Source organism: Amblyomma maculatum, chromosome 1 (assembly GCF_055883805.1).
Source record: "Amblyomma maculatum isolate TAMU_Amacu chromosome 1, ASM5588380v1, whole genome shotgun sequence".
NCBI classification, from domain to species: Eukaryota; Metazoa; Arthropoda; class Arachnida; order Ixodida; family Ixodidae; genus Amblyomma; species Amblyomma maculatum.
The window spans coordinates 221190288-221214691 of record NC_139344.1 but is presented as its reverse complement, the minus strand read 5'-3'; the positions used below and the strand labels follow the sequence as shown (position 1 = coordinate 221214691).

Below are 24404 nucleotides of genomic sequence, written 5' to 3'. Positions count from 1 at the left end.
AGCAAACTTCTCAGGTCAGTTAATGGTTCCAGTATGACACTACAGTCAAATCTGATTATAACAAACCAGGGTTGAGCGAATTATGTCCAATATCAAACATCCAAGGCTGTTTCCGTATTGTTCACATGAAATATACGGTGCATCACCAACTGCGCACCAGATATATTGAACCCTGAACAGATGCAATTGATTAGCGCCATGCATGCTACTTCTGGCAGCCGTGCTGTTGGGGTTGGCCGACTGATTAGCATCTGGTAGCTACCCTTACAGCAGCCTAGCAAGCCTAGCACAGAAGGTCAGAAAATGAAAATACACGGTAGAGGGGTCTCCAAATCATCGCCACGCCTGCCACTGCGCATGCATCAGAGATTGCAAGGGAAAAACAGTGTGCGATGTAATTCAGGCTTGAAAAGGGATACGTGAGCGATTGCTTGCTGTGTAACAGCACAAGTAGCAAATTTTCAGCTAGCACAGAAAACCTGATGTATCTGACCTCGGCTGTCACTCTTTCAGTTGCTAGGAGTATCTCAGCAAAAAAAAAAAAAGAAAAGTGGATTAGCAAAACTGCAAAATTAATTAAGAGGCTTTAAAATGCATTGATAACAGCCAGCCATGCAAAATTTCAAAATTTGTCTTATGGCTTACGAACTGCTACTTCAAAAGCCTTCATTGCCGAGGAACTGAAATAGGACACCCCTCTGGAGTTTTTGCCATTGCAAGGTTCGACTGCAGATCAAAGTTTATTGAACATGCAGCACAGTGCATGCAGAACATGCAGAACATGCAGCAATAATGCTCACAGCAGATCATACAGTTCAACTCTTGATCAGAGGCTTGACCCGAGTCCATGTCGAAACTGCAATCGCTGTTTCCAGTAGCGCACTACGCAGAACTCGACGCCGAAGTGCCTGCTGGCAGCGCGCACTCGAAAGCTTTCAGCTTGAAAGCAGCTGTATAACTTGCATACCGCCCCACCACGATGCGACACCAAGAACACAGTAGACGGTGGAACAAAGCAAGTAACACAGACAGAACGAAGGAACAATGACAAAAAGATGTGGAGACACCTCGCAAAATGGCGACAAAAAAAGACTAGCATAACCTATGACGATGATGATGACCTACCCAAGCATGCTATCGCCGCCTGGTAGCACGTGCACACGAGGCCAGCTAGTTCAGTAGCACTCCAAAGATGGCGCTTGTTACTACTAGCACTACTCTCGTGGTGGTAATATTGGCGATGCGATGATTATGTGAGGAAAAAAATTTTTGACGCCCAGTGTTGGGGTTGCGAGCTTTATGTGAGTAAATATGGTATTTGTAGTAAATGAGAAACTATATATACAGCAGAACCACGTTGATACTTTCCCGGTTCATAGCATTTCCCATTTCATATGCTCAAAATCGTGGGTGGTAAAAATCTCCCATAGAGTTTTCTCACGAGTTTTCTATAAGGAGAAACTAAGTGGCTTCTCGCAGTGCCTTAGGGGCACAGGAGTGAACCATTTGATAACTACAACTATGCGCTGGCATATGAGCAGGCCAGGTTTAGGGGGGACAGCATGAGCAAGAACGCATTGACTGCAAGCTATCGCAATAGCTTCTCCACATGACACTGGTGTAAGGGGGGTGATACATCCAGAAGCACCCACGGAAGCAATCCCGGCTCGTTGTTGCCTTCTACGAACCGGATTTATTACCAAATCTCTTCCACGCTTAGGACACCGCAAGTATGGACAGAATTCTGCGAGAGCTAAAAAAGGAGCTGTTACAACAGACACTCTGTTATAAGAGAAACTTGAAAATGGTTTGGTTAGTTTTCCTATGTTTCCCATGTTAACAGCATTGCCTACAAGAGACATGGTTACAAGAGACAATCTGTTACTAAGGACAACTTTTGCAGGTCCCTAGAGTAAATTCTTCAACTATTTAGAAGAGACAAATCAGATATGCCCATGCAATGCAGCTGATTTGTATCAGCGTGTACGTGTGGCAGTTTAGATTGCCTTAGCTAAATCCTGCTCCATATCAGTGTAGTTTCTTGTTGCAATATGTCAGGAACTGAAAAGGAGTGCCTCCTCTTGACTGGGAAGTCAAAACGTCTTCACTGTTTCAGCTCTTGTCATCACATTCCAATGTGACTAAAACAACAGGGACATTTTAACTTCCCAGTAAGAGGAGGCACTCCTTCTCAGTTCCTGACCCACAGCAACAAAAAAGGACACTGATATGGAACAGAATTTAGCTAAGGGAATTTAAACTGCTGCACATATGAGTTGGTATGAACTTTTGGCTACAAGTGATCTTTTTCGAGTCCTTTGAGTGTCTCTTCTAACGAGGTTTTACTCTATATGCTAATCTACACTTTTATGCAGTGAAAGTCTCAATGTTCAATGCCCTTGTACCTCATTCCACACTTAAATTTTCAAGATCAAAAAATTTGGATTAAAGTTTTTTCCCACATTAAAAAAAAAAAAAAAAAATGTATCAACAAGGTTTTCCTGTAATTAATCAACATATGCCAAAACAAACAAGGGCTTAAGCCATAATTACCGACAATACCTATACAATAAATAAAAATCCAATATCAAAGAAGCACGCCCACATGCTTCTAAAGGAACAACGACTCAAGAATTGAATGATACATTTTTTAGTCATACAGAAATATAGTGCAGTCAGGATTGATCAAATTCAATAGTTCCGAATTATTGACTACATTGAAATGGGCTATCCCTTCAAAAAATTGCGAGTAAAAGTAAAGGGAAGTCGCACATTATATTGAACTGAAATTTTTCCAGTCGTTTGATATATCGGCCTCATGCCCCTACAAGTGACCCCTCTAAAAACTGTGCTCTGATGCCCATTCGCGAGTGGAGACAGAGACAGACCATTTGACGAGGTGACCATGAGATGCACTTGATGGTAGCTCTGATCTCTTGTACTCATTTTCCACGTCATGCAGCTGTCGTGCGGTGAAGCTGATTGAACGCTGGCCCTTATCCAGCATTCTTTGCTCGTTTCGCAGTTGAAGGCACTGAGAAGCCAATTGCCGTTTAATTTTAACGTGCAATTTCTCTGTGTACTCGTAACAAGATTAGGCATCTCAAAATATAGGCATTAGGCTTAAAGAGCAATCCACTGCAGCTTTTATGCAAACCAGGCCAGCAGATGGTATGTTGCAGCAAGAAGTGCATCACTAGCATGGGTGCAACGTATGCTTCCATGTTAAATATAATCTTGCCTACTGCCATTTTGCATATATTGAATTGTCGACAACAAAAGCAAATTATGATCCTCTAAGTGCAGCGGTGGGCATAGAGGTAGAACATCCGCCTTGCGTGCAAGAGGACTATGGTTCGAATCCCGGTGAAATGAAATTCCTAATCAAATTAAAAAAAAAAAAGCTTGTGGCGATGGAATTGCATAAACAGGTTTGGGGTGTGACCTATCCGGTGAACACCTCTGGAAACACACTCCCTCACCAGAACAGGATTTGGCCACCCTGGTGTAGTATTTGGCCACAACCTCCTATGAATACTCTAACAAACCCCCGGCCCTTAGTCCCCAATCGCTGCGAAACAACTAACCATGGCGGCGGTCAGACCTGCAACGTAGCAAAGGGTGCTAAGAATCTCTGGTTCCGGACAGGCCGCCATCGGAAACTGACCCTGGCAACGTTTAATGCTAGAACCCTATCTGGTGAGGGTAGTTTAGCAGTACTGTTAGAGATATTAGAGGGAATGAAATGGGATGTGATAGGGCTTAGTGAGGTTAGGAGGCAAAGGAGGCATATACTATACTGAAGGGAGGACACGTATTGTGTTATCGAGGTTTACCGGAGAGACTAGAGCTTTATATAATTGTATACTTTACTACTCGGTGACTTCAATGCCAAGGTACGGAAAAAGCAGGCTGAAGACCAGGCAGTTGGTGACTATGGCACTGGCTCTAGGGATAGCAGGGAGAGTTACTAGCAGAGTTTGCAGAGCACAATAATTTAAGAATCATGAACACTTTCATGAAAAACTGGCCACCCTGTATACGCAACGCCTGGTGTCATCAACAGTACTGGAGTCATGGAAGAATGCTAACATTATCTCAATTCATAAGAAAAGGAACACTAAGGACTTGAAAAATTAGAGGTCATTCAGCTTACTATCTGTTACATATAAGCTGTTTACTAAGGCAATAGCTAACAAAATGAGGACAATCTTAGACTTCAATCAAGCAAAAGATCAAGCACATTTTCGAAAAAGGTACTCTACTGTCGATCATATCCATAGCATCAGCCAGGCGATAGAAAAATACTCGAAATGTAACCAGCCCTTATACGTAACATTCATAAACTATGAAAAAGCATTAACACAGCAGAAACCTCGGCAGTCATACAGGCATTGCGAAATAGGGTGCAGACGTGCCGTATGTGAAAGTACTGGAAGATATATATAGTGGCTGCACAGCAACCATAGTTCTGCATAAAGAAAGTAACAAAGTTCCCATAAAAAAAGGTGTTAGGCAAGGAGACACAATCTCCCTAGTACTATTCACAGCATGCTTAGAGGAAGTATTCAGAGACTTCGTAGATTATGACTAGCAGCTTACTGGTATCACTGAAGAGGAAAGTATACAACAGTTGCATCTTACCTGTACTCATTTATGCAGCTGAAATGAGGAGGCTAACGAAAGGGGTTCTACTTAAGTTGAGGACAACGCAGAGGGCCATAGAACGAAAAATGGTAGGTGCAACATTAAGAGATAGGAAGCGTGTAGAGTGGTACAGAAAAATAACTCAAGTTACTGGAAATTAGTGGAAATCAAGAACAAGAAATGGACATGGGCAGGACATTTAGTGTGCAGAGAGGACAACCGATGGTCGCTTAGGACAACAAATTGGATTCCAAGGAAAGGAAAACGTAGCAAGGAGCGGCAGAAAGTTAGGTGGGAAGAAGTTCACAGAAGTCAAGTGGATGCACCTAGCACAGGCAGGTTAAGTGCCCTGCAGTGGGTATTGGCCGGCTGATGATAGAAGGCCTGATTGTAGCAGCTAAGAGGCAAACAAACGGAGGGTGTTGCTCTACAAGTTGCCTGAATGCAACACACACTAACGAAAAAAAAAAGAAAAAAAAAAATGGTTTGTTAGCAAGGAACCCTTTTGTTGTAAGCCAGGGTCCACGTGTGGGAACAGATATGTCGATGCTCCAATGCTTACCTTAAACTCATTAACACACGTATAATCACTGTCATCAATCTTCTTGCGCATGGTGCTGAAATCCATTGGGTTGTGTATGATCGTTGAGTAACCTGGTGCAATAATGTCATTCACAGGCCAAGCAAAGAAATCTTGAGGGTCCCTCCTAGAAGCAGAAAAAGACAAAATTTAATGTAAACAGGATAAACTTGACAAGTACCAAGCATCTTAGAAAACAAGAACCTACTTAAGGTGGGATGAGACTTCATTTCGTCAAAAAATTCGATTTTGAGATTTTACAATCATATGATAGAGAATAGGTAGAGAATAGGTATTCATGGTTTCAAAAATATTTTCTTTGTCCTTTTTCTTCGACACGACATTGACAGAAAAAGTGGGTGTATGGTGACGTGGCCTTTTCATTTCCGATACTTGCAGAAAGTCAATGATCCGAAGGTTTTGGTCAGAAGCTCCTGTTACGGTTTCGTTTTCGAATTTACTGTTGTGAGTGGTACATTTTTAGGACACTAGGGCTCCTCTTGTTGCTTTTCTGTTTTGAAGCATACGTTTTGAAGATGCCTCCATGGGAGGATCCACAATGTCATTGGGCACTAAACCAATTACTTGTGTGAGGTGTCCTTAAACCCCATTTGTCAGTCACAAAACAGTTGTCAGCTGACAGCTGTCGATGATGCAATTGCATGCTTTAATGATGAAAATTCAACACAAGAAAGGGCGTTGAAACCTTTAGGAGCCACCCCTGGACCTCCGTGTGTGTCAACGCTAACATCTATAGACAGACGGCACCTAAAAAAGTGATCAGAAGCTGAGATCTGAAATAAACAAGAAAGAAAGGACCGAAGAAACAAAGAGAAAAGATATAGGAATGCTGCCACTTCAAATACAGCCCAGGGAATTCTTGAAGAATAAAGAATACATAAGCAAATATCTGATGTGTTAATTAGTGGCATTTATTTACGAAACTAAAACTATATCACTAGCCCAGGTGCATTTCTATTTTTTCAGTATAAAAACACCAGTCATAAGTGGCAATTTTCATGCATCGACAGATGTAAAAAAACAAAACAAAAAAAAAATTGTTTTTGTTGTATGCGCATAACCCCTTGGGGTGCCGTATCCCATTGCTGTACGAGGACGCAAACTTTGTGTGGCCTGCTGTGCAAAAAAGCAATGAAAAACGCCGTTTTGAATGTTTCAAAACGCGTCCTGAGCCACTTTATTGAACAATTGGCACCATCTTATATGAAAAGAAATCCTGCCTGAAAAGCGCAGCAAAAATGAATACTGCTACGTTCTACGCCACTGACAGTAATTGCTTCTTGTTTTTGTCATTCTAGACTGTTAAGAATCTGCACTGACCAAAATATTGGCAATTATTTATCGCAGAAAAGACCCGTGACTGTGAAACGATGGCTATCATTCTTCTTATGAGCGTATTGAGCTTTGCATGCACTTGTTAGCGTCCTTGTTCGGGGGCAGGGCGCCTCAAAGCGCTGCCTCTGCCGGCACACTCCTTTTGTGAGTGTTCGGCGTCACTTTCTTACTTTGCGTGCCCTGCTGTGCAAAAAGGCAATAAAAGTGCCATTTTGGATGTTTCAAAACATGCCAAACTCGACTTCCTTATGTCCCTGTACCCTCTTTGGTCAAGAACCAGAAAGTGGCTGGTGAGGATGATTTCTCACTTTCTACCTTTTGCACTATGCAACAGCTGGACAGAGTACCTGTGAGATGCAAGTGCTGAGAAGCTTGCACAGAAGAGTATTGTTACGGGGATGCACTTAATGTAACAGCACTGCGATGGGCTGAACTCGACGCTGAGACTTCAGTAGCCGTGCAGTGTCCACTCTGTCAGCGTCGTCCTCTTTCTCAACGCTTTGTCGTCGTCGTCTTCGTCAGCGAGCACATCACTTTGGTACCGCGTTTCCAGGTAACACTACCCCCCTCGGCAAAAGGCAACGTCCCGGTGCGTATTAGGCGTGCGATGTGGAGGGGGAGTAATATGGCTTTAGGCGGGTGACATGTACAATTTCGGAAGTGGGTGTAGCAGTCGGTGACTTTGGGTGGAGCGGTGAAATCTCATAGGTCACGTCGGTCACTGGGCGTAGTACACGGTAAGGACCTGTGTAGTGGGGCAGAAGTTTTTGACACAACCCCACACGACGGCACGGAAGCCAGAGCAACACCAGAGATCCGGGGGGATAGTGCACATCGCGGTGGTGAGCGTCGTAGCGGCGTTTTTGAGTTTCTTGAGAGATGGCGAGATTCTGACGAGCAATCTGGCGAGCAGCGTCGGCTCGGGCGATGGTATCGCGGGCATAGGTTGTGACGGACCTAGCGGCGGGAAGCAAAGTGTCGAAGGGCAGTAAGGGGTCTCTTCCAAAGAGAAGATAGAATGGAGAGTACCCAGCAGTGTCATGACGCGAAGAGTTATATGCAAAGGTGACAAATGGCAGACTAATATCCCAGTCGCGATGACTGTCGAATACGTACATTGCGAGCATGTCGGTGAGTGTGCGGTTAAGACGCTCCGTAAGGCCGTTCGTCTGAGGGTGATACGCAGTGGTGAACTTGTGCCGAACGGAGCAAGAACGAAGTATTTCCTCAACAACTCGGGAAAGGAAACAGCGGCCACGGTCGGTAAGGAGTTGACGGGGAGCACCATGGTGTAGTATGACGTCGTACAAAAGGAAGTCAGCAACGTCTGTGGCGCAGCTGGTTGGAATGGCGCGAGTGATCACGTACCGCGTGGCATAATCGGTGGCCACAGCGATCCATTTGTTTCCCGACAAGGACTCGGGGAAGGGCCCTAGGAGGTCAAGGCCAACACGAGAAAATGGCTCAGTCGGGATAGCAATCGGCTGCAGGTGTCCAGGTGGTAGCACAGGGGGTTTCTTCCAGCATTGACAGAGGTCGCAAGCGGCTACATAACGCTGGACAGAGCGGTAGAGTCCAGGCCAGAAGAAACGCCGGCGCACGCGGTCGTATGTGCGTGAGAGGCCAAGATGACCAGCTGTAGGGGCGTCGTGCATTTGTTCGAGAACGGCGGAGCGTAGGTGTTGGGGAACGACCAGCAAGTGCTCAGCGCCATCAGGTCGCATGTTGCGGCGGTATAGCGTATTCCCATGAAGGAAGAACAGGGCGAGGGAAGAGTCACGGCTGTGTGTGCGGAGGCGGTCGATAAGAGAACTGAGGGTTGGGTCCAACCGCTGTTCGTCGGCTATGTGGGAAAAGTCCGATATAGAGAAGACACAGGGGTCCGACTCATGGTCAGTAGAGGAAGGGGGATCGATGGGATAACGGGACAGACAGTCTGCATCCTGGTGAAGCCGACCGGATTTGTATACAACGGAAAAGGTATACTCCTGCAAGCGCAGTGCCCAGCGGCCGAGGCGGCCAGCAGGATCCTTGAGGGAAGAGAGCCAACATAAGGCGTGGTGATCGGTAATTACAGTGAAGGGTCGGCCAAACAAGTAGGGTTTGAATTTTCCAACGGCCCAAACGAGAGCCAGGCACTCCTGTTCCGTAATAGAATAGTTCTGTTCTGCTGATGACAGGAGACGACTGGCGTAGGCAATAACGCAATGTTGGCCGCGTTGTCGCTGTGCAAGAACGGCACCAATCCCGTGGCCACTGGCGTCGGTGCAAAGTTCCGTCGGGGCAGACGGGTTGAAATGGGCCAACACAGGAGGATTGGTGAGAATAGCGATGAGGGTGGAGAATGCGTTAGCCTGCTCTGGTCCCCATGAGAAAGGAACGCCTTTCTTCAGCAGATTGGTGAGAGGACGAGCAACAGCGGCAAAGTTTGGGACGAACCGGCGAAAATAAGAACACAGTCCTATAAAGCTGCGGACATCACGGGGTGAACGGGGACATGGAAACGCACTGACAGCGCGAACTTTGTCGGGATCGGGTTGCACGCCGGTGGCATTCACCAAATGGCCAAGCACTTTAAGTTCGCGGCGACCAAAACTGCACTTCTTTGAGTTCAGTTGAAGTCCGGCACGGCGGAAAAGTGCCAAGATGGAAGAAAGGCGACTAAGATGGCTTTCGAACGAGGGCGAGAAAACAATCACGTCATCCAAGTAACATAGACAAGTCGTCCATTTGAAGCCGCGGAGTAAGGAGTCCATCATGCGTTCAAACGTAGCAGGGGCGTTACAAAGTCCAAAAGGCATAACCTTAAATTGGTAAAGTCCATCGGGTGTGACAAAAGCTGTCTTCTCGCGGTCTTGTTCGTCAACAGAGATCTGCCAGTAGCCGCTACGAAGGTCGATGGAGGAAAAGTAGCGGGCTCCATGTAAACAGTCCAAGGCATCGTCTATTCGCGGCAGCGGGTAAAGATCTTTTCTTGTAATCTTGTTCAGATGTCGATAGTCGACACAAAAGCGCCAACTGTCGTCTTTCTTTCTAACGAGCACGACAGGAGATGCCCAGGGGCTGTTTGAAGGTTCGATGATATCGTTGCCCAACATCTTGTCGACCTCCTGCTGGATGAATTGGCGCTCAGAAAGGGACACACGATAAGGCCTCCGATGTACAGGCTTTGCATCGCCGGTGTCAATACGGTGAGTCACAACTGATGTTTGGCCCAGAGAACCGGCAGCAAAGTAAAAAATGTCGGAGAAGGATAAAAGGTTGTGCAGGTCCTGAGCGTGTTCGGGGCTGAGGTCAGAGGCAATCATTGCGGAAATAGGGTCGGTAATTGTGGTGGAGAGTACGGGTGTTGGAAGGACGCTTGAATGTGGGCCAGGAGTGAGTGCACAAATGGTGCAGTCTGTGAGAGGGGACAAGGTAGCAAGGGATATTCCTTCGGGAAGAACTTGGGGTGACAGACTGAAGTTCAGGATAGGAAGGTAGGTGCTGTTCTGTGTAACGCATACGATGAGATGAGGAAGAACGACGTTGCGGTCAAGAAAGACCTCGGTGATAGGGCAAGCAAGGTAGTCACCGTCAGGCACAGGCGGGAAAGGTGACAGAGGTAGGTAAACAGCAGAGTCAGGGGGCAGGCGAGCGAACTCAGTGGAGCGAAGGCGGGGTGCAGATGGAGGATGTTCTGAGCAGACAGGTAGGTCCAAACGAAGAAGGCCGCTGGAGCAGTCGATAAGGGCAGAGTGGGCCGTTAAAAAGTCAAGGCCGAGGATCAGATTGTGAGGGCACTGGTTGAGGACAGTGAACAAAAGGATGTGATGACCGGCAAGAGTGACTCGGGCAGTGCACTGCCCAGTGACGGCAGCAGTACTGCCATCGGCAACACGAACGGTGGGCGAAGCGGCGGGGGTCTGTACTTTCTTGAGGCGGCGGCAAAACGATGAGCTCATGATTGAGACTTGGGCACCAGTGTCAATGAGGGCAGAGACGAGAACACCATCCACGAACAGGGACAGGAGGTTATGGGGCGAAGAAATGGGCAGTAGAGGATTTCCAGGTCGGGGTACCAATGCAGCGTCACCTCCGGGAGCTGCATTGGCTAGTTTCCCGTGAAGCGGCCGGCAGAGGACGGCGAGGAACTGCGGCCAGGAAGAGGTGAACGGGAACGGCGGGCTGGCGGGGAAGGAGACAGACTGGGCACAGGAGGAGGCGGAGTAGTATCGGTGCGGGGCGGCTCATAACGAGGCGTGAAACGGGGGTGACTGTAATTGGAGTAGCGGTCAACGTAAGGAAAATGTCGAGGTGGTGATGTCCAGCGGCTGCGGCAGTGGCGAGCGATGTGGCCAATACGCGAGCACGTGAAACAGATCGGCCTGTCGTCAGGGGTGCGCTACTCATCAGGATTGCGGTATCGGTAGCGTGGCGCGTAGGTGTTGCGGGGTGTAGCGGTGGCGACCATGGGAGGGACGGAGCTCGAACTGTGTTGTTCTACGGTGTGGCTACAGGGGACGCCCAAGTTGGCAACCTCTTGACGAACGACGGCTTGAATGAGGGATATCGTCGCTAGGTTGCTGTCCGAGGAGGGCGGGTTGGATGCAGCAAGGGCGAGCGCTTCTAGTTCACGACGCACAATGCGTGTCACATTTTCAGTGTTGGAAGGTTGCCTTAGGGTCGGCAGATCCTCGCACGTGGAGGTAGGGGCAGTGTTGGGGAGCCGATCGAAGCGATGTGCAATGCGTCTGTGTTTGGCCTGCTCGAAATGTCGACAAACCTGCAAAACGGAGTCAACCGTAGCACAGTCCCGACAGAGTAGAAGATTGAAGGCATCGTCGGATATGCCTTTGAGGATGTGCCCCACCTTATCAGGTTCTGGCATGTCTTTATCAACTTTTCGGCAGAGGGCCAGAACGTCTTGTATATACGTAATATAAGGCTCGGTAGATGTCTGGGCACGTTTGGCGAGGTCCCTCTTGGCGGCGAGTTGACGGCCAACCGGTTTTCCGAACAGGTCACGGAGTTTTTGTTTGCAAATATCCCAGGAGGGTATTTCTGCTTCATGCGTTTCGAACCAAACGCGTGCCGTGCCAGTAAGGTAGAAGATGACATTGGCTAGCATCAGCGTGGCGTCCCACCTGTTGTGCTGGCTAACACGCTCATAAAGCGAAAGCCAGTCCTCGACGTCGACCTCATCTGTACTGCAGAATGGGCCAGGGTCACAGGGGTGGGCTACGACGACAGTTGGGGTTGCGGAGGTAGATGGTGCCGCGTCGGTTGTCATTGTGACGGTTCCGAGGTGACGGCCACTGCGGAGATCCAGCGTCAGATTGTGTCGAACCCGCGACCTCCACCAAGATGTTACGGGGATGCACTTAATGTAACAGCACTGCGATGGGCTGAACTCGAAGCTGAGACTTCAGTAGCCGTGCAGTGTCCACTCTGTCAGCGTCGTCCTCTTTCTCAACGCTTTGTCGTCGTCGTCTTCGTCAGTGAGCACATCACTTTGGTACCGCGTTTCCAGGTAACAGTATTTTGGACATGACGGCCTTCCAAACTGATGTTGCGAACAGCCTAATCGTGAGCATTAGAACACCTCAAAAATAGCGCTGTCGGCCAGGTAGTGAGACACCAGAGCCCGTTGCGATGAAGGCTAGATCACATTTGCCACTGACAGCTGCCATTAGTTACGATGGCTACAACCTCTGGCTGGATCATATCAAGGCCCCAAACTCACAGTGCTGCCGCCGTGAAGGATGCACAGCGAAGTGTCTGATTCGCTGCCAAAAGTGCCATATCTTTTTATGCATGCCTGCTCAGAGCAATTGCTTTTACCTTTTTCACAGTAAGTATACTATGAAGTGATTGATTTAATTAAGATATCAAGCAATAGTCCGTTAGCCATCTTTTGTGCCCGATATCTTGCTAAGGACACTATCGCGCTTTCTGATAGTAGCATGCATCGCTTTTTCTGTATTGAGGCGCCCAGTCCCCGAATGGGGACATCGCAGAAAACAATGAAAAAATAGAACTTTTCTTTCAGTTACTTCAGGACAAGTCATTTGAAGCGTGGAGAACCGAAAATGGCCCTCAGATATTTTTTGTACTGTAAAGATTTTTTTTTTTGCCTGAAGGGGATGATTTTCATGCCACTTCTGTGAAACATTTGTTGCTACCTCTGTACAAAATTGAAATAGTCTGCAGACAGTAGGTCTTAAGGAAAAGATACCATACATAGAAAAACAAAACAAAAATAAAATAACTACTAAAACTTTAAAACTAATTTTCAATTATGACGCAAGCTGAATCTACCTCTATATTCCTCGCAAATTTTATAGCAATAGCTTTTATTACTACTGCTGTACAGCCAAATTTTGAAACTCAGTCTACCCCTACCTTAAAACCCCGGAATAAATAAAGCTGTAGACTGTATTCTAGATAGCTGATATTTCTTAAAAATTAATTAAAATGCTATATTTTTGCTTTGCTGTAGCCACTTGCAACAAGGACATAAACAAATGGACGGAGAAGCTACAACAGTGATGTACACAGAGTAAATTACCTCCACAAGTAACAAAAAAAATACAATAAACATTATGGACACTATACTCCGTTTCATACATTACGTGCAATGCAGCGAAAGCTACGCAAGTAGTCCGCAAGGAAAAAAAAAGGAGGCGTATCACTATGCACTCGTTTTGTGGCCGAGTGGCCAGAAGAGTAGACTCCCAGCGAATTAAGAAGGTGCACAAAGCTCATCTTTTGAAAGGACAAAGGGCTGAGAAATTGCCTGCTGCCAGAGACACCAAATATTACAGTGCAGGAGCATTTTAGACAGTGCGTGCCAGTTTGTAACTATCAAGCTCGTTTTCTAGAAACTTCATTTTGAGCTAATCACCTTGCTTGTGGAAAGCGTAGCATCGCAATGGGTGCATGGATTTTTATCCCGTTTGTTTTGTTGTAATTGCTGAAATGTGCTTTACATCAAGACAGTCTCAGATTTGCTGTTTCGGCTCACAATTTTTTATTACACAGTAATTAGAGCATGATACCTTCTAAACATAAAGAGAAGATGCATACTAAGTCAGTTAGGAATAGAGCAGAAAAGTTAAAAAAAATTCAGGAGAATCTTGATTTCGACCATACTTCTTGGTACTATTAAGAATATTTGCAGACCCATAGCCCATTTTGCTGTCATGACAGGCTTCTACGAGCAAGCAACATGTGACCAACATATAAACAATGATAAAATAAAAACTACTGAAGCTATCATTTTGAAACTTTATAGCTTTCTGTTTGAAGCTATTTTAAGCCAGCCTGCTAAATTTCATTCCCTCTAAGTAAAAAAATAAAAGGTTTGCTCCAATCCCTTCATCCCCCTTTATAACCAAATTATTATACCGTATTTACCCAATTCCAACACACCCCCGATTCTAACGTTCACCCAATTTAGGACAAAAATAAATAAATAAATAAATAAATAAATAAATAAATAAATAAATAAAAAATTAAAAAAATTTAAAAAAAAAAGGCGAATTCCGATACTAATGCGCGCCCAATTTCGAGAACCGGGAAAAAAAAAGAAATACTGCAAGCCCCGCTTCTAACGTGAATGTGATTTCCGCGAACATTCCTTTGCGCTTCATGAATCTTGTTATCCAATTCCAGATTGCTTTGAATTGGTTTCTTGAGAGGCCTCAGGCATGCTCAAGGGCCTTCACTTGAGCACCTTGGTGGTGACTGACATGTGATCCACACGCAGCTGCCTCGTGAGGTCGGCCCCCTCATCTTCAAGGTCGGGAAACCTCCGCGCTCGCGGAGGTTTCCACTCAGATTGAAGTTTTCAGTCTTCGCCAGTCGCGAACACAAGTCTCTGGCGGGCGGCATGCCTATTGCCACTTTTTCTGCGTGCAGAATAATTTAGGCTTAAAACTATTCTCGTGGCGGACACGACATGTCTTCATGGCCGCTGCATCCATTCTCAAAAACGATACCGTACGGAGAGGCTGCCGGAGAACATCACCATCGTACTACGGATGACGGACTCACGCCGTAAATGTAGTAAAAGCGAGGCGAGGTGGTTCGTCCCATGAACTCTTTTGTGCTACGCTCGCTGAGAGTAACGACAAGTGAGAAGCACCACACCGGTTGCAAATTGCTCCTGCGACGCAGAAAACAAGCAAACGTACTCCTATGGTTGCCAGCAACACGTGAGCTCCCACATCGTATAAAGGCAATGACGATGGGCAGCTATGGGGCAGTTTTGGTTTGTGCCCGAATCTAATGGGCATGGGATTTTAAGACTTATTTTCCCCGAAAAAAAGTGTGCGTTGGAATTGGGTAAATACGGTAATATGATTTTGTTTGATTTTCTCATCAGTGCCACGGATTTACTCAGCAGTATTTAAACTGTCTCAAGTAGTACATATTTGTTTTGTTGTTTTTGAGTTTATGGCAGTATGAATCCTTTCTTTTCAAAACTGAGCATTTCCTCAGTAATCCAAGGACATATGGCATGCTTATAGTTGCACTGCGAAAACTGCCACATTGACTTGGTCATCGCATTAGAAATACTAGATATGAAGTTAGCAAATTCTGTATGAACGCCACTGTGAAACAAATTTTCAAAATGAATAGATTCTAGTAAATGTCTGGCGCGTATGTAGTCCACCCGTGAAAATACATTGGTACGGTTAGAACAATTACAATTGAGATTCGAACGTGGCAGGAACAAAAACGTTGAACAATGATCAGTAATGTTTACGTCACAAACACCAGCACAGACATTCCCATCACAGTTACATAAAATATTATCAATAATTGTTGCAGACTGAGATATTCTAGTGGGCACATTGATAACATTCTTGAGACTGAATGATTCCAACAAAAATATATAATCACGACAGTCATCCTTTGATAGGTCAGTATTGAAATCACCAACTATTACTAATGAATTATATTAAAAGACATCAGAGGGAACAAAATGGATTCCATATCAGATATGAATTGACTTGCGCAAGAGTTTGGTGGACGATATACGCCTACTATGACGTCTGTCTTAAGGCGAATGAGAAGTGCTTCTGTGGTACTAGAACTCTGCGAGGAATTAGCAAGATGTTGATAATCTACGCCATTTTTAATAAAAAGAGCGATGCCGCCATTTCATGCAGTGCTCTCTATTGGTAAAGATAGTGATGTGTAACCAGGAGTGGGAGGTATCTCGCCTTTCTTAAGCCAGGTTTCATTCAGAACAATAAGATCGTATTGGAAAGAATGTTGCGATAAATGTACAGTTGGTCTCGGCTTTTGCTTATGCTGCAGACACTGCAGTGGAAAATGGAAAGATTCTCGTTCTCATGCCACTTAGCGTTGATTTCTTCAAAGAAAAAAGCCACAATTCTAGACTAGCTAAGCAAGATCACCATCACAGGTTACATGCAGAACATGCGAGGTATCTGTCTTGCACATCAGAATTTTGCCATCTGATACCCATGTGTGTTTCCACTGTTTTTTCTTTTTGGCTTTTAGTGCTTTACCCAGCCGAATTTTTACCCAAACGAAATTTTCGTCGCCGTCAAACAAAGTTCAAAAGTTTACTGTTCAGCCGTTGCTTTTTCAACGGTTTTCAAAATGCTGTCTCGGACATTTCCGGAAGCAATCTTGAAAATGATGTTGGGTTTTTCTTTGTCTTTTGAGGGCACACAATGGATAACTTCGACATCGGACTAATTAAACTCGGTGCTAAAGCAATGACAGATTGATGTCATCATTGAAATCGAGATCTTCACCGGGTGCCAGAGGAATGCCTTTGATTTCTAGGTTATTTCTTTTACAGTGTTGCTGCAGTTCAGTTAATTCGTACCTGAGAGTTTTCCCTTCATTTGTGAGTCTGTTTTCCCTTCTTCATCTCCTAGCTAGTTGACGTCAGAAAGGATCTCTTTGAGCTTAGCAATCTCGGTTCTAAATTCTACATTTTCATTGATAAAACCCATGGAAGTTTTAGCCGATTCCATTTCAGAATCAATCACATTTTTAAAGAGACACTGCAGTAGTTTAAAAATGTGCTAATACTCTTATATTTTTGAAGTACGTTATTTGTTGATCATGTCTGTGAAATTTTTTTGATTATGCATAAAACACCTGCGCAATCACCTACTGAAAATGTGCAATTTAAATCTCCCACGCCTCTCACCACTGTTACAGAAGAGGAAAGCAGAGAGGGAACTCTCGCTCCTCCAACCCTTGTGACGTCATTTTGAGGATCAGGAGGCATTCAGAAACACCCAAGGGAGCTTTTGGCGTGCGCTGTTCCTTGTCTTGTGTGCGTTGTGGATGTACAAAACATGCCAACTTAGTGTTGTGTGCCCGATACAACACTACTCTGCATGTGTTCGGATGCACGAACAGCTGTGGCCGTGACGTCATCTTCCATCGTTTCTTGCAGTGTCAAACACTCGCAGAGCAATGGGACGCTGCTGAGAAGAAAAATAAATTCAAGCCGACTACAGGAAACATCCTACTCGAAGCATTTTCGTGACTGTGACTACATGCAGTTTATTCCTAATGCAATTTCTATAGGGCTTTGACAAAAAGGCATGGCTGAACCATGACGCAGTTCCTTTCTTTTCCTCGCACAACAGTCGTGCCAGTCACCATTTCCTAGAGCCACTATTATTGAAGGAAGAAAAGGGAGGTAAGGCTTGTACTTCTGCCTGTAGTTCCATTACTTTCTGAATATTTAGGTCTCATTCGTATGTGAACAGTTGCGTTTAGCGTTGCTTGCGATCTGCTTACGAAGTGCAATCTTATGGTGGGACGGGCAGGCAACATCGGCACATGGTTGTAATTGCATGTCTCGGTTCGTTTGTTTTTGTGCAAATGCGTAGCGGCTTCTTTGCTAAACATTGGAATGCACTTTTTGCTAAATATCAGACAACTCATCAACTGCACGCGCTGATGATCTTTTGCAAACGTTTTGGTTTTGGTTTGTGGGTTTAACGTCCCAAAGCGACTCAAGCTATGAGAGACTCTATAGTGGAGGACTCCGGAAATCTCAACCACCTGGGGTTAAGGAACCCCAGGTGGTTGAAATTTCCGGAGTCCTCCACTACGGCGTGTCTCATAGCCAGAGTCGCTTCGGGACACGTTAAACCCCAAAACCAAAACGTTCACAAAAGATCATCAGCACGTGCGGTTGATGAGTTGTCTGATATTTAGCAAAAAGTGAGCAGATGATTAAGGACAGCCCACTGTTGTGTCGCAGCTAGGTCGCAACAACTTTGCAAGATCCTTTCCAGCATTGCACGTGTCTGATATGTTCGTGGGAGCTTTATTAGAAGATAAGGCGCATACCACTCAGCTGAGTATGGATGCATTCAAGTATGGAGCGCACTGAGCGAGGTTTCCTTCGATGCGTCCAAGCAAGCAATCATCGAAGTTTATATAGTGTTCTGCAATTTTATTGAACCCACGTTTGAAAAATTCTGCCGCCTCAACTAGAGGCTTATTTGCGCTGAAACTGCGCAGACAGCTTGCACGTTGTTGTCCCCTTCTTTACGAGTTAAGTTTGACCATGGTGCTTACTTGGTTTGGCAGCGCATGATGAGAAAATAGAACCGTCTGCAATGAAACTGAGGAACAAAATACGGAAACGTAAATTTTCCGCCGAAGGGCAGCAGTGGCGTCATCTAGCATCATTGCAGGAACGTGCCATACATGCCTCGGCGCTTTTGAACCGCAGCACTTTCCTTCAGCGACGCCAGATGGCGCCAAAGCTGCCTTTTGCTATTAACTCTGCGCTGGCGTTTTTTGCTCCTCAGTCTCGTCGCAGAGGTTCTGGTTTCTCATCATGCGCGGCCAGACCAAGTAAGCACCATGGTCAAATTTACCTCGTAAAAAAGGGGACAACAAACCGCAAGCTTTGTGCGCAGTTTCAGCCCAAATGTGCCTCCGGTTGAGGTGGGAGAATTTTTCAAATGGGGGTTCGATAAAGTTGCAGAACACTGTATATGGCCTCGTGATTATGCACCCGTTGCTGCCTCGTCATTTTACATACAGTCGACGACCGTTTTTTCGGACTCTCAACGGACCGCGAAAATGTCCGAAAAATCGGGCAGTCCAAAAACATAAGTGTGCACCAAAAAAGCTCAATTTATTGCCTATTATTGACTTTCAGGCCGGAAAAAGTCATGAATGCTCTTCCGCACCACGCTCCGCTTCCATGCTAACAGGTCCGCCTGAATTTCAGCGAGAGTCGTAGTGTTACCTTAAGGCAACAAAAGGGTTATGACCACTTGCATCAGCTCGGCTTGCGTCGACTGCGTTGCTGCAGGTGAGTCATTGTCGTCGGCGCTCTCAGACTTCGCAAGCACTTGGCAAATAATTTCTGAATCTGTGGACCCAGCGCACAGTTCCAACTCATGGTCCAAGTCTGTGAACTCTGAAAACAAGACGGTCGATGGAATTTCGACACCTGCAGTACGAAGGTCATCAGTGAGCTGCTCACTGCCTGACAGCTGCTCGACGACGCTCTCCTTGTCCAAGGCAGCCGACTCGTCATTCAGCACAAATCCCACGTTTCGGAAGCAGTTGTGCAGCGTTGTGGGTGCCACTGACTTCCACGCATCGGCGAGCATACTAAGTGCTCCAAGCAAATCGACAGAGTAGGTTTTCCTGCTTTTGAGGCACACCCCCACCACCAACCACTGGATCACAACACTGACTCTGTTGAGTGCCTTCTCGCTGCTGCATTGCACGAAGAAGAAAAAAAAAAAAAAAAAAAAAAAAAAAAAAAAAGAATCTCCTTATAAAATCCGGAAACAACTTCTTGAAGATCTGAAGCCAATTCAATTAAATGTGAGCCACAGTAGCAACAGAACGTAGTTCTCGCATCAGCATGACCACAGCTAGGCCTACTTGCTATGCTTGGCAACGCACGTGAAACGCACTGCAAACACACAGAGGAACAGGCAGTCGAAGCGATCAAGCTAAAAGAAAAAAAAAAAGCACTCCGGCAGCAAGCAGCGACGTTGTTCCAGAAGTGGAAGCTGCTAAGCAAATAATATAGCCTCAATCCAACGTCAGTTTAGCTAAGGAGCGGCACGCAAGGCCGGCACCGATTTCGAGGCGGTCAAAAAAAAAAAAAAAATTAAACAAACAAGATGGCAGCGACACCGCTCAAAATGTGTGGCAGTTGGCCCGGCTGACGCTTGGAATGTCGAAAAAATCGAATAGCCCTCCCTAGAGTGTCCGAAATTTTAAGCTGCGTAATACATTGACTTTATAAGGTATGTCCTGGAGCCGGGAAAAAGTCTGAATAATCAAGCATGGCCGAAAAATCAGTCGGCGACTGTAGTTCTGTCCAGTTTGAGGATGCAAATGAAATTAGAAATGAAACCGATGAGGCTCTTGTAAGAAAACATCTCAGAACATGGTCTCCAGCCCAATAGCTCCGTCAATGCCTCGCGTGCATCGCAGAGCTCGGCAACAGCGCTCTGTTTACAGTTCATTCGTTTGGTGGCAGCTGTGTACTGCTTCACTCTTCCTATAAAATTCTTCGTTTCCCCAAGGTACGAAACATGGAACTCAAAGCAGGATTTCGTACACCATGCCTCGGGCCCTCTTTTTCACAATACATAACGACTTTTCTGGTGGGATGGGAGGCCTGAGACGGAATTAGACGGCTAGTGCATCGTTCGCTGCCCTTCCTTCTCAGAAATATGCGTACCGAGGCTTCACCGAGGACCATGTAGATTCTTCTAATAATGACATACACTACTTTTCAAAATTCCTTACTCTGTACCACAGCAAGATTTCATGCAAAGCCTGCGCTCTCTACAATGGAAGAGCTGCATCGTTTGTGGGCGCATCTGGTACGGATAAATGCGATGAAAAATCCGATGGTCATTCGAGTGGAACTGGCGTGCCATGACGACTTTCACAAAGCAGCAGAGAGCTGCGATCGGCACACAGCACAACGACAGAGCCACATCGGCAGCTTCCTCGGTCCTCAAAACTTCGTCCCGCGATGTCTTGGCCAATCACATGCAGCGGCGCGACCGCGGTGAATCCCGTTATGCGGGTTGCATATTTTTGCTGGAATAAGGTTATTTCTGTTTTTTCTGCCCCATTTTAATCTGATATTCGAGTTCTCAGCATGAAAAACTGGGCTTCTGCTGAAAGCCCAATTTTTGCAAAAAGTGCTGCAGTGTCCCTTTAAATCCAAGTTCAGTTGACTTTAATTAGTGTCAAACTTTGTACTCAAGTCAGTCATTGCTTTTACAAGATATTTTACGGTTGAAGGAGGCTTATCGCCCATATTGGACACTGACGGAGCAATCCAGGAGCCTAAGAGTGATATGTGCAATTAAAGAAACAGGATAGACACCTGGAAAGAACAAAGAAGGCGGTTAGCCTCTGTTTCGATGTGAAGGCTGCCTGGATCACTCTGTGAATTTCTAATGCTAAAAGGTCAAGAAATCATGAAAACAGCAACTCACTTTTGGAGGTTTTTTAGGAGGTAGTACAGTAGCATCTGCAAGGGAGTCTTATCGCACTTCTTCAGTGTGCAAGACCGAGGATCGCGAATAGGACGTTCAGCAGGTGGTGATGAGGCCTCAGGTGGCACTGGAATTGGTTCTTGACGGGGGCGCTTTGCCGGTGGGGGTTCCACCGCATTGGGCACAGATTGGCGCTCATCAGTGCCCAAAGAACATTCATGTTCACACTTGCGCTTTTCCTGGAAAAAAAACAACAACAACAAAAAAAAACAGTTATATATAGATGAGGGGAGAGAGGTATACTGTCTTAAAACCATTTACTGCAGTAGATAATAACCTAGTAGAGCGAGTCTTTGGTCACTGACCAATTGTCCAAGAAACATTAGTTAACATTTCAGAACCCCTACGAGTTCCTTGTTCACAACTTTGTTCCAAGACTAGTTCTACTGTGCCACTGCCTCACCAGACGGCATTCCGTCAAACCCTGGATTAGATAACAACCTACTTGCAGGTGGGTCTATGTACACGACACAAAAGCCACACACAAGTAATATAAACAGCGTATTGCAGTACAACAGTACAACACAACAGTACCTAAAAAGACCATGTAATCAGCACATGCAGTCAGGGCGAGCAGAGAACTCAATTGCTAAGATTTGGCACAACATAACATGGATGTAAATGAATACTGCCACAACCAAGCGAACAACATGCCAAGTCAAGAATTTAAGGGGAGATGCGGGTTGAAAAATGTGGGTTTTTTTTCGAAAAAGACAGATTTTTTGTTTTTACTTGTTTTGTCAAGTTTAGTATATCTACTTTCATGAAAATAAAAATCAAAGCTGAGTTTAAACAGAAAATGGGCTGAAATTATGTTTAAAGAGCACACGGTGGCAGTTAAATCACCGAAAGTATGCTATCTTCGAGCGTCTCGCGGTCGGCATAGCGCAGTTGATCGCCGTTGCGAATCACGTGAGGAGATCAGCCAAGCCGCATTCTCCCAATCACCACAGTTGCCTAGCATCTAAAACGCAAGCAATAATAAAAAAAAGCATGCCTATGCCGCGTTTTTCGAGCACTGCGACTGGTTTTTAAATCACGTGGTATGAATCGGGCATCGCCATTGGCCACCGCGCGTATGCATGTGGCGAAGTCCACTTGCTGGCTCAATGCTACATCGAGGTGCGCTTCAGAGTGACGATCGTTCGGCAACTTTATCTTCGTCATGAATGAAGCACAATCAAACCAGCGCAGTCATCGAGGAGTGAAATACCGTTCTGTTCACAAATATCGAAGACATCAACGAAAATCGAAGGCAAAGGCTCGTCCAGTGACAACTCGACCCCAGCAGTTAGGCCTAGCGGAACCAACGCCGATCCCTTCAGCGTTTCAGATGCCTCCGGGGAATTTGAAGCGGCGTTAGAGTATGTGAGTGCCTCGGGAAAAAAAAAAAGATAAGGCATTTCTAAAGCGAGGAATGAGCCTGCGATGAGGCGTCCTCTGTCATTACTGATTTGACAGCGCTGAACGTTCTTGCGAGCGGCGCGATTTGCCCAACTTGCCAGCGTTCAGGACTTCCCGTGTCCGGAAACCGGCCGCGAAGCATAGACTCGATTCGTTCCTTGAACTACTCTGAGAACTTTACCTGCCCGCAAAGTGTCCTTTCCACAACATACTCATCGCAGCAAGTTGCGGCGTGTAGGGACGCAAGCCGAGATTATGACAGCGGGAGCTCGCGTGAAAGCTTCGTCGTCAGCGTCAAAGCTGCTGTAGCAGCCCGTTCTATAGGAATTGGATACGAGCAGCTAGTGCGATTTTCCTCAATTATTGAACTCCACAAGCCAGTGCATCATAGCTTGGCACATCCAGAGAAATAAGGCAGAAACAAATGTCCTTGAAGTTGACTGCGGAAGCGAGAGCAAATTGGCACACACTAAAGAAAAAAAAAAAGCAAGTGTCGGAGTTCACTCGCAAGGGTCGTGAGGGAGTGACATATGCTGCAGGAAGTTTTAGTGCCAGTGGCTGCTTTATGGATAATTTTCTTCTTTTGTTCCAAAGTTTGATAGGAATTGAAGCCCTCTTTTTTTAAATAAACATGCAATTTTAACTTCAAATGCGTTTTTCTCAAAATGCAATTTTGGGAAATTTTCAGAGTTTGCCCTTCTTGTTTTTGGTACTTCTGCTGCTCATATCTGAATGAAATTTTGCACACATTTTCTCTGAGGTATGAGGAGTGCCGTTATCTCTTTCAAGAATAAATACTGATAAAATATTTACAAAAAAAAAATTACCATATGGTGGTGTCTTGAAGATGTAGACTTGCCAGATTTAAATTTTTCACGACATTAGCATATTTTATATGTACATTATTATTAGTTTTTGGCACCCAACAATGTACATGGACCAAAATGAGCCATCAATGATGTGTGTTTATGGAAGTTTAGTATGACAAAAAAAAGGGGGGGGGGGCAAAAGGGTGTGTATTTTGCGCATTGTCACTGAACAGAAAGAAACCTATGCAACTTAGAATAAAACGAATTACAGATTTGAAATCAGCATAAAAAACTGAATTAATGGCCGGTGTTTTGTATCTCTAAATCAAATATTCAAGAAAAAATGTCTGAGTAGCATCTCCCCTTAAAACTTAAAAAGAGTAGAGCTGCCAAAGTTAGTACATTTTGGTTTTTTGGTACTTAGCATGTACACATGAAATTCCCCCATGGTAGTAAATAATTTATAATTGAATTCTTCTACCATAGTTTCAGTTTTAGTTGCCAAACGATGGTAATGATGTCAAAAGTGAGTATGAAGTAACTGAGGCACACAACAAGCTGAAATAATAATTTTGCACAGTCGCCTTCATTCCGGCTACTGGAACAGTTTAGCATAACAGCTGGCATGAGTTAAAATTACAGAGCAGCCATTATATACTGCAGCTTTTGTCTGCCTCAAACCATGGCACACTTGTGGCGTCACAACCATCGTTCAGCAACCTGAAACCAAAACTGATATAAACAAAATTTAAGTACAAATTATTTGTCAGGTGCTGGCGAATTCCACATGATGATCCACGTTTACTAAGTCACATGCATCATTCCAAAGCAAAAACGCACTAGGAAAAGCTCCTATCTCCAGATGACCATTCATTTACAAAAAAAGCATCAAGATATTTTTCTGGAGTAAAGAAATAATAAAACTAGCAAACTAGAAGCAGAATGTCGCAAGTCACTCGCTGATGCTCTGCTTTTAGATTTACTTTCTGTGCTACAAGCAATTAATGACAAGCCACACACATGCCTTACGACACTGTGCCACCACCTTCTTGGCTCTAAGCC

General features: G+C 45.3%; 1 protein-coding gene across 7 annotated transcripts in view; it reads right to left on the bottom strand.

The window, feature by feature from the left end:
- LOC146205679 (bromodomain-containing protein 7-like) overlaps nucleotides 1-24404 on the bottom strand; it is a 134667-nt gene that overhangs the window by 103434 nt on the left and 6829 nt on the right. For all 7 annotated transcript variants that reach the window (XM_084590339.1, XM_084590345.1, XM_084590338.1 and 4 more), the window contains exons 3-4: nucleotides 21070-21308; nucleotides 5210-5354 (exon numbers count right to left, since the gene is read on the bottom strand). In XM_084590339.1, the coding sequence (XP_084446465.1) occupies nucleotides 5210-5354; nucleotides 21070-21308 (384 nt within the window). The remainder of the gene's footprint in view (nucleotides 1-5209; nucleotides 5355-21069; nucleotides 21309-24404) is intronic.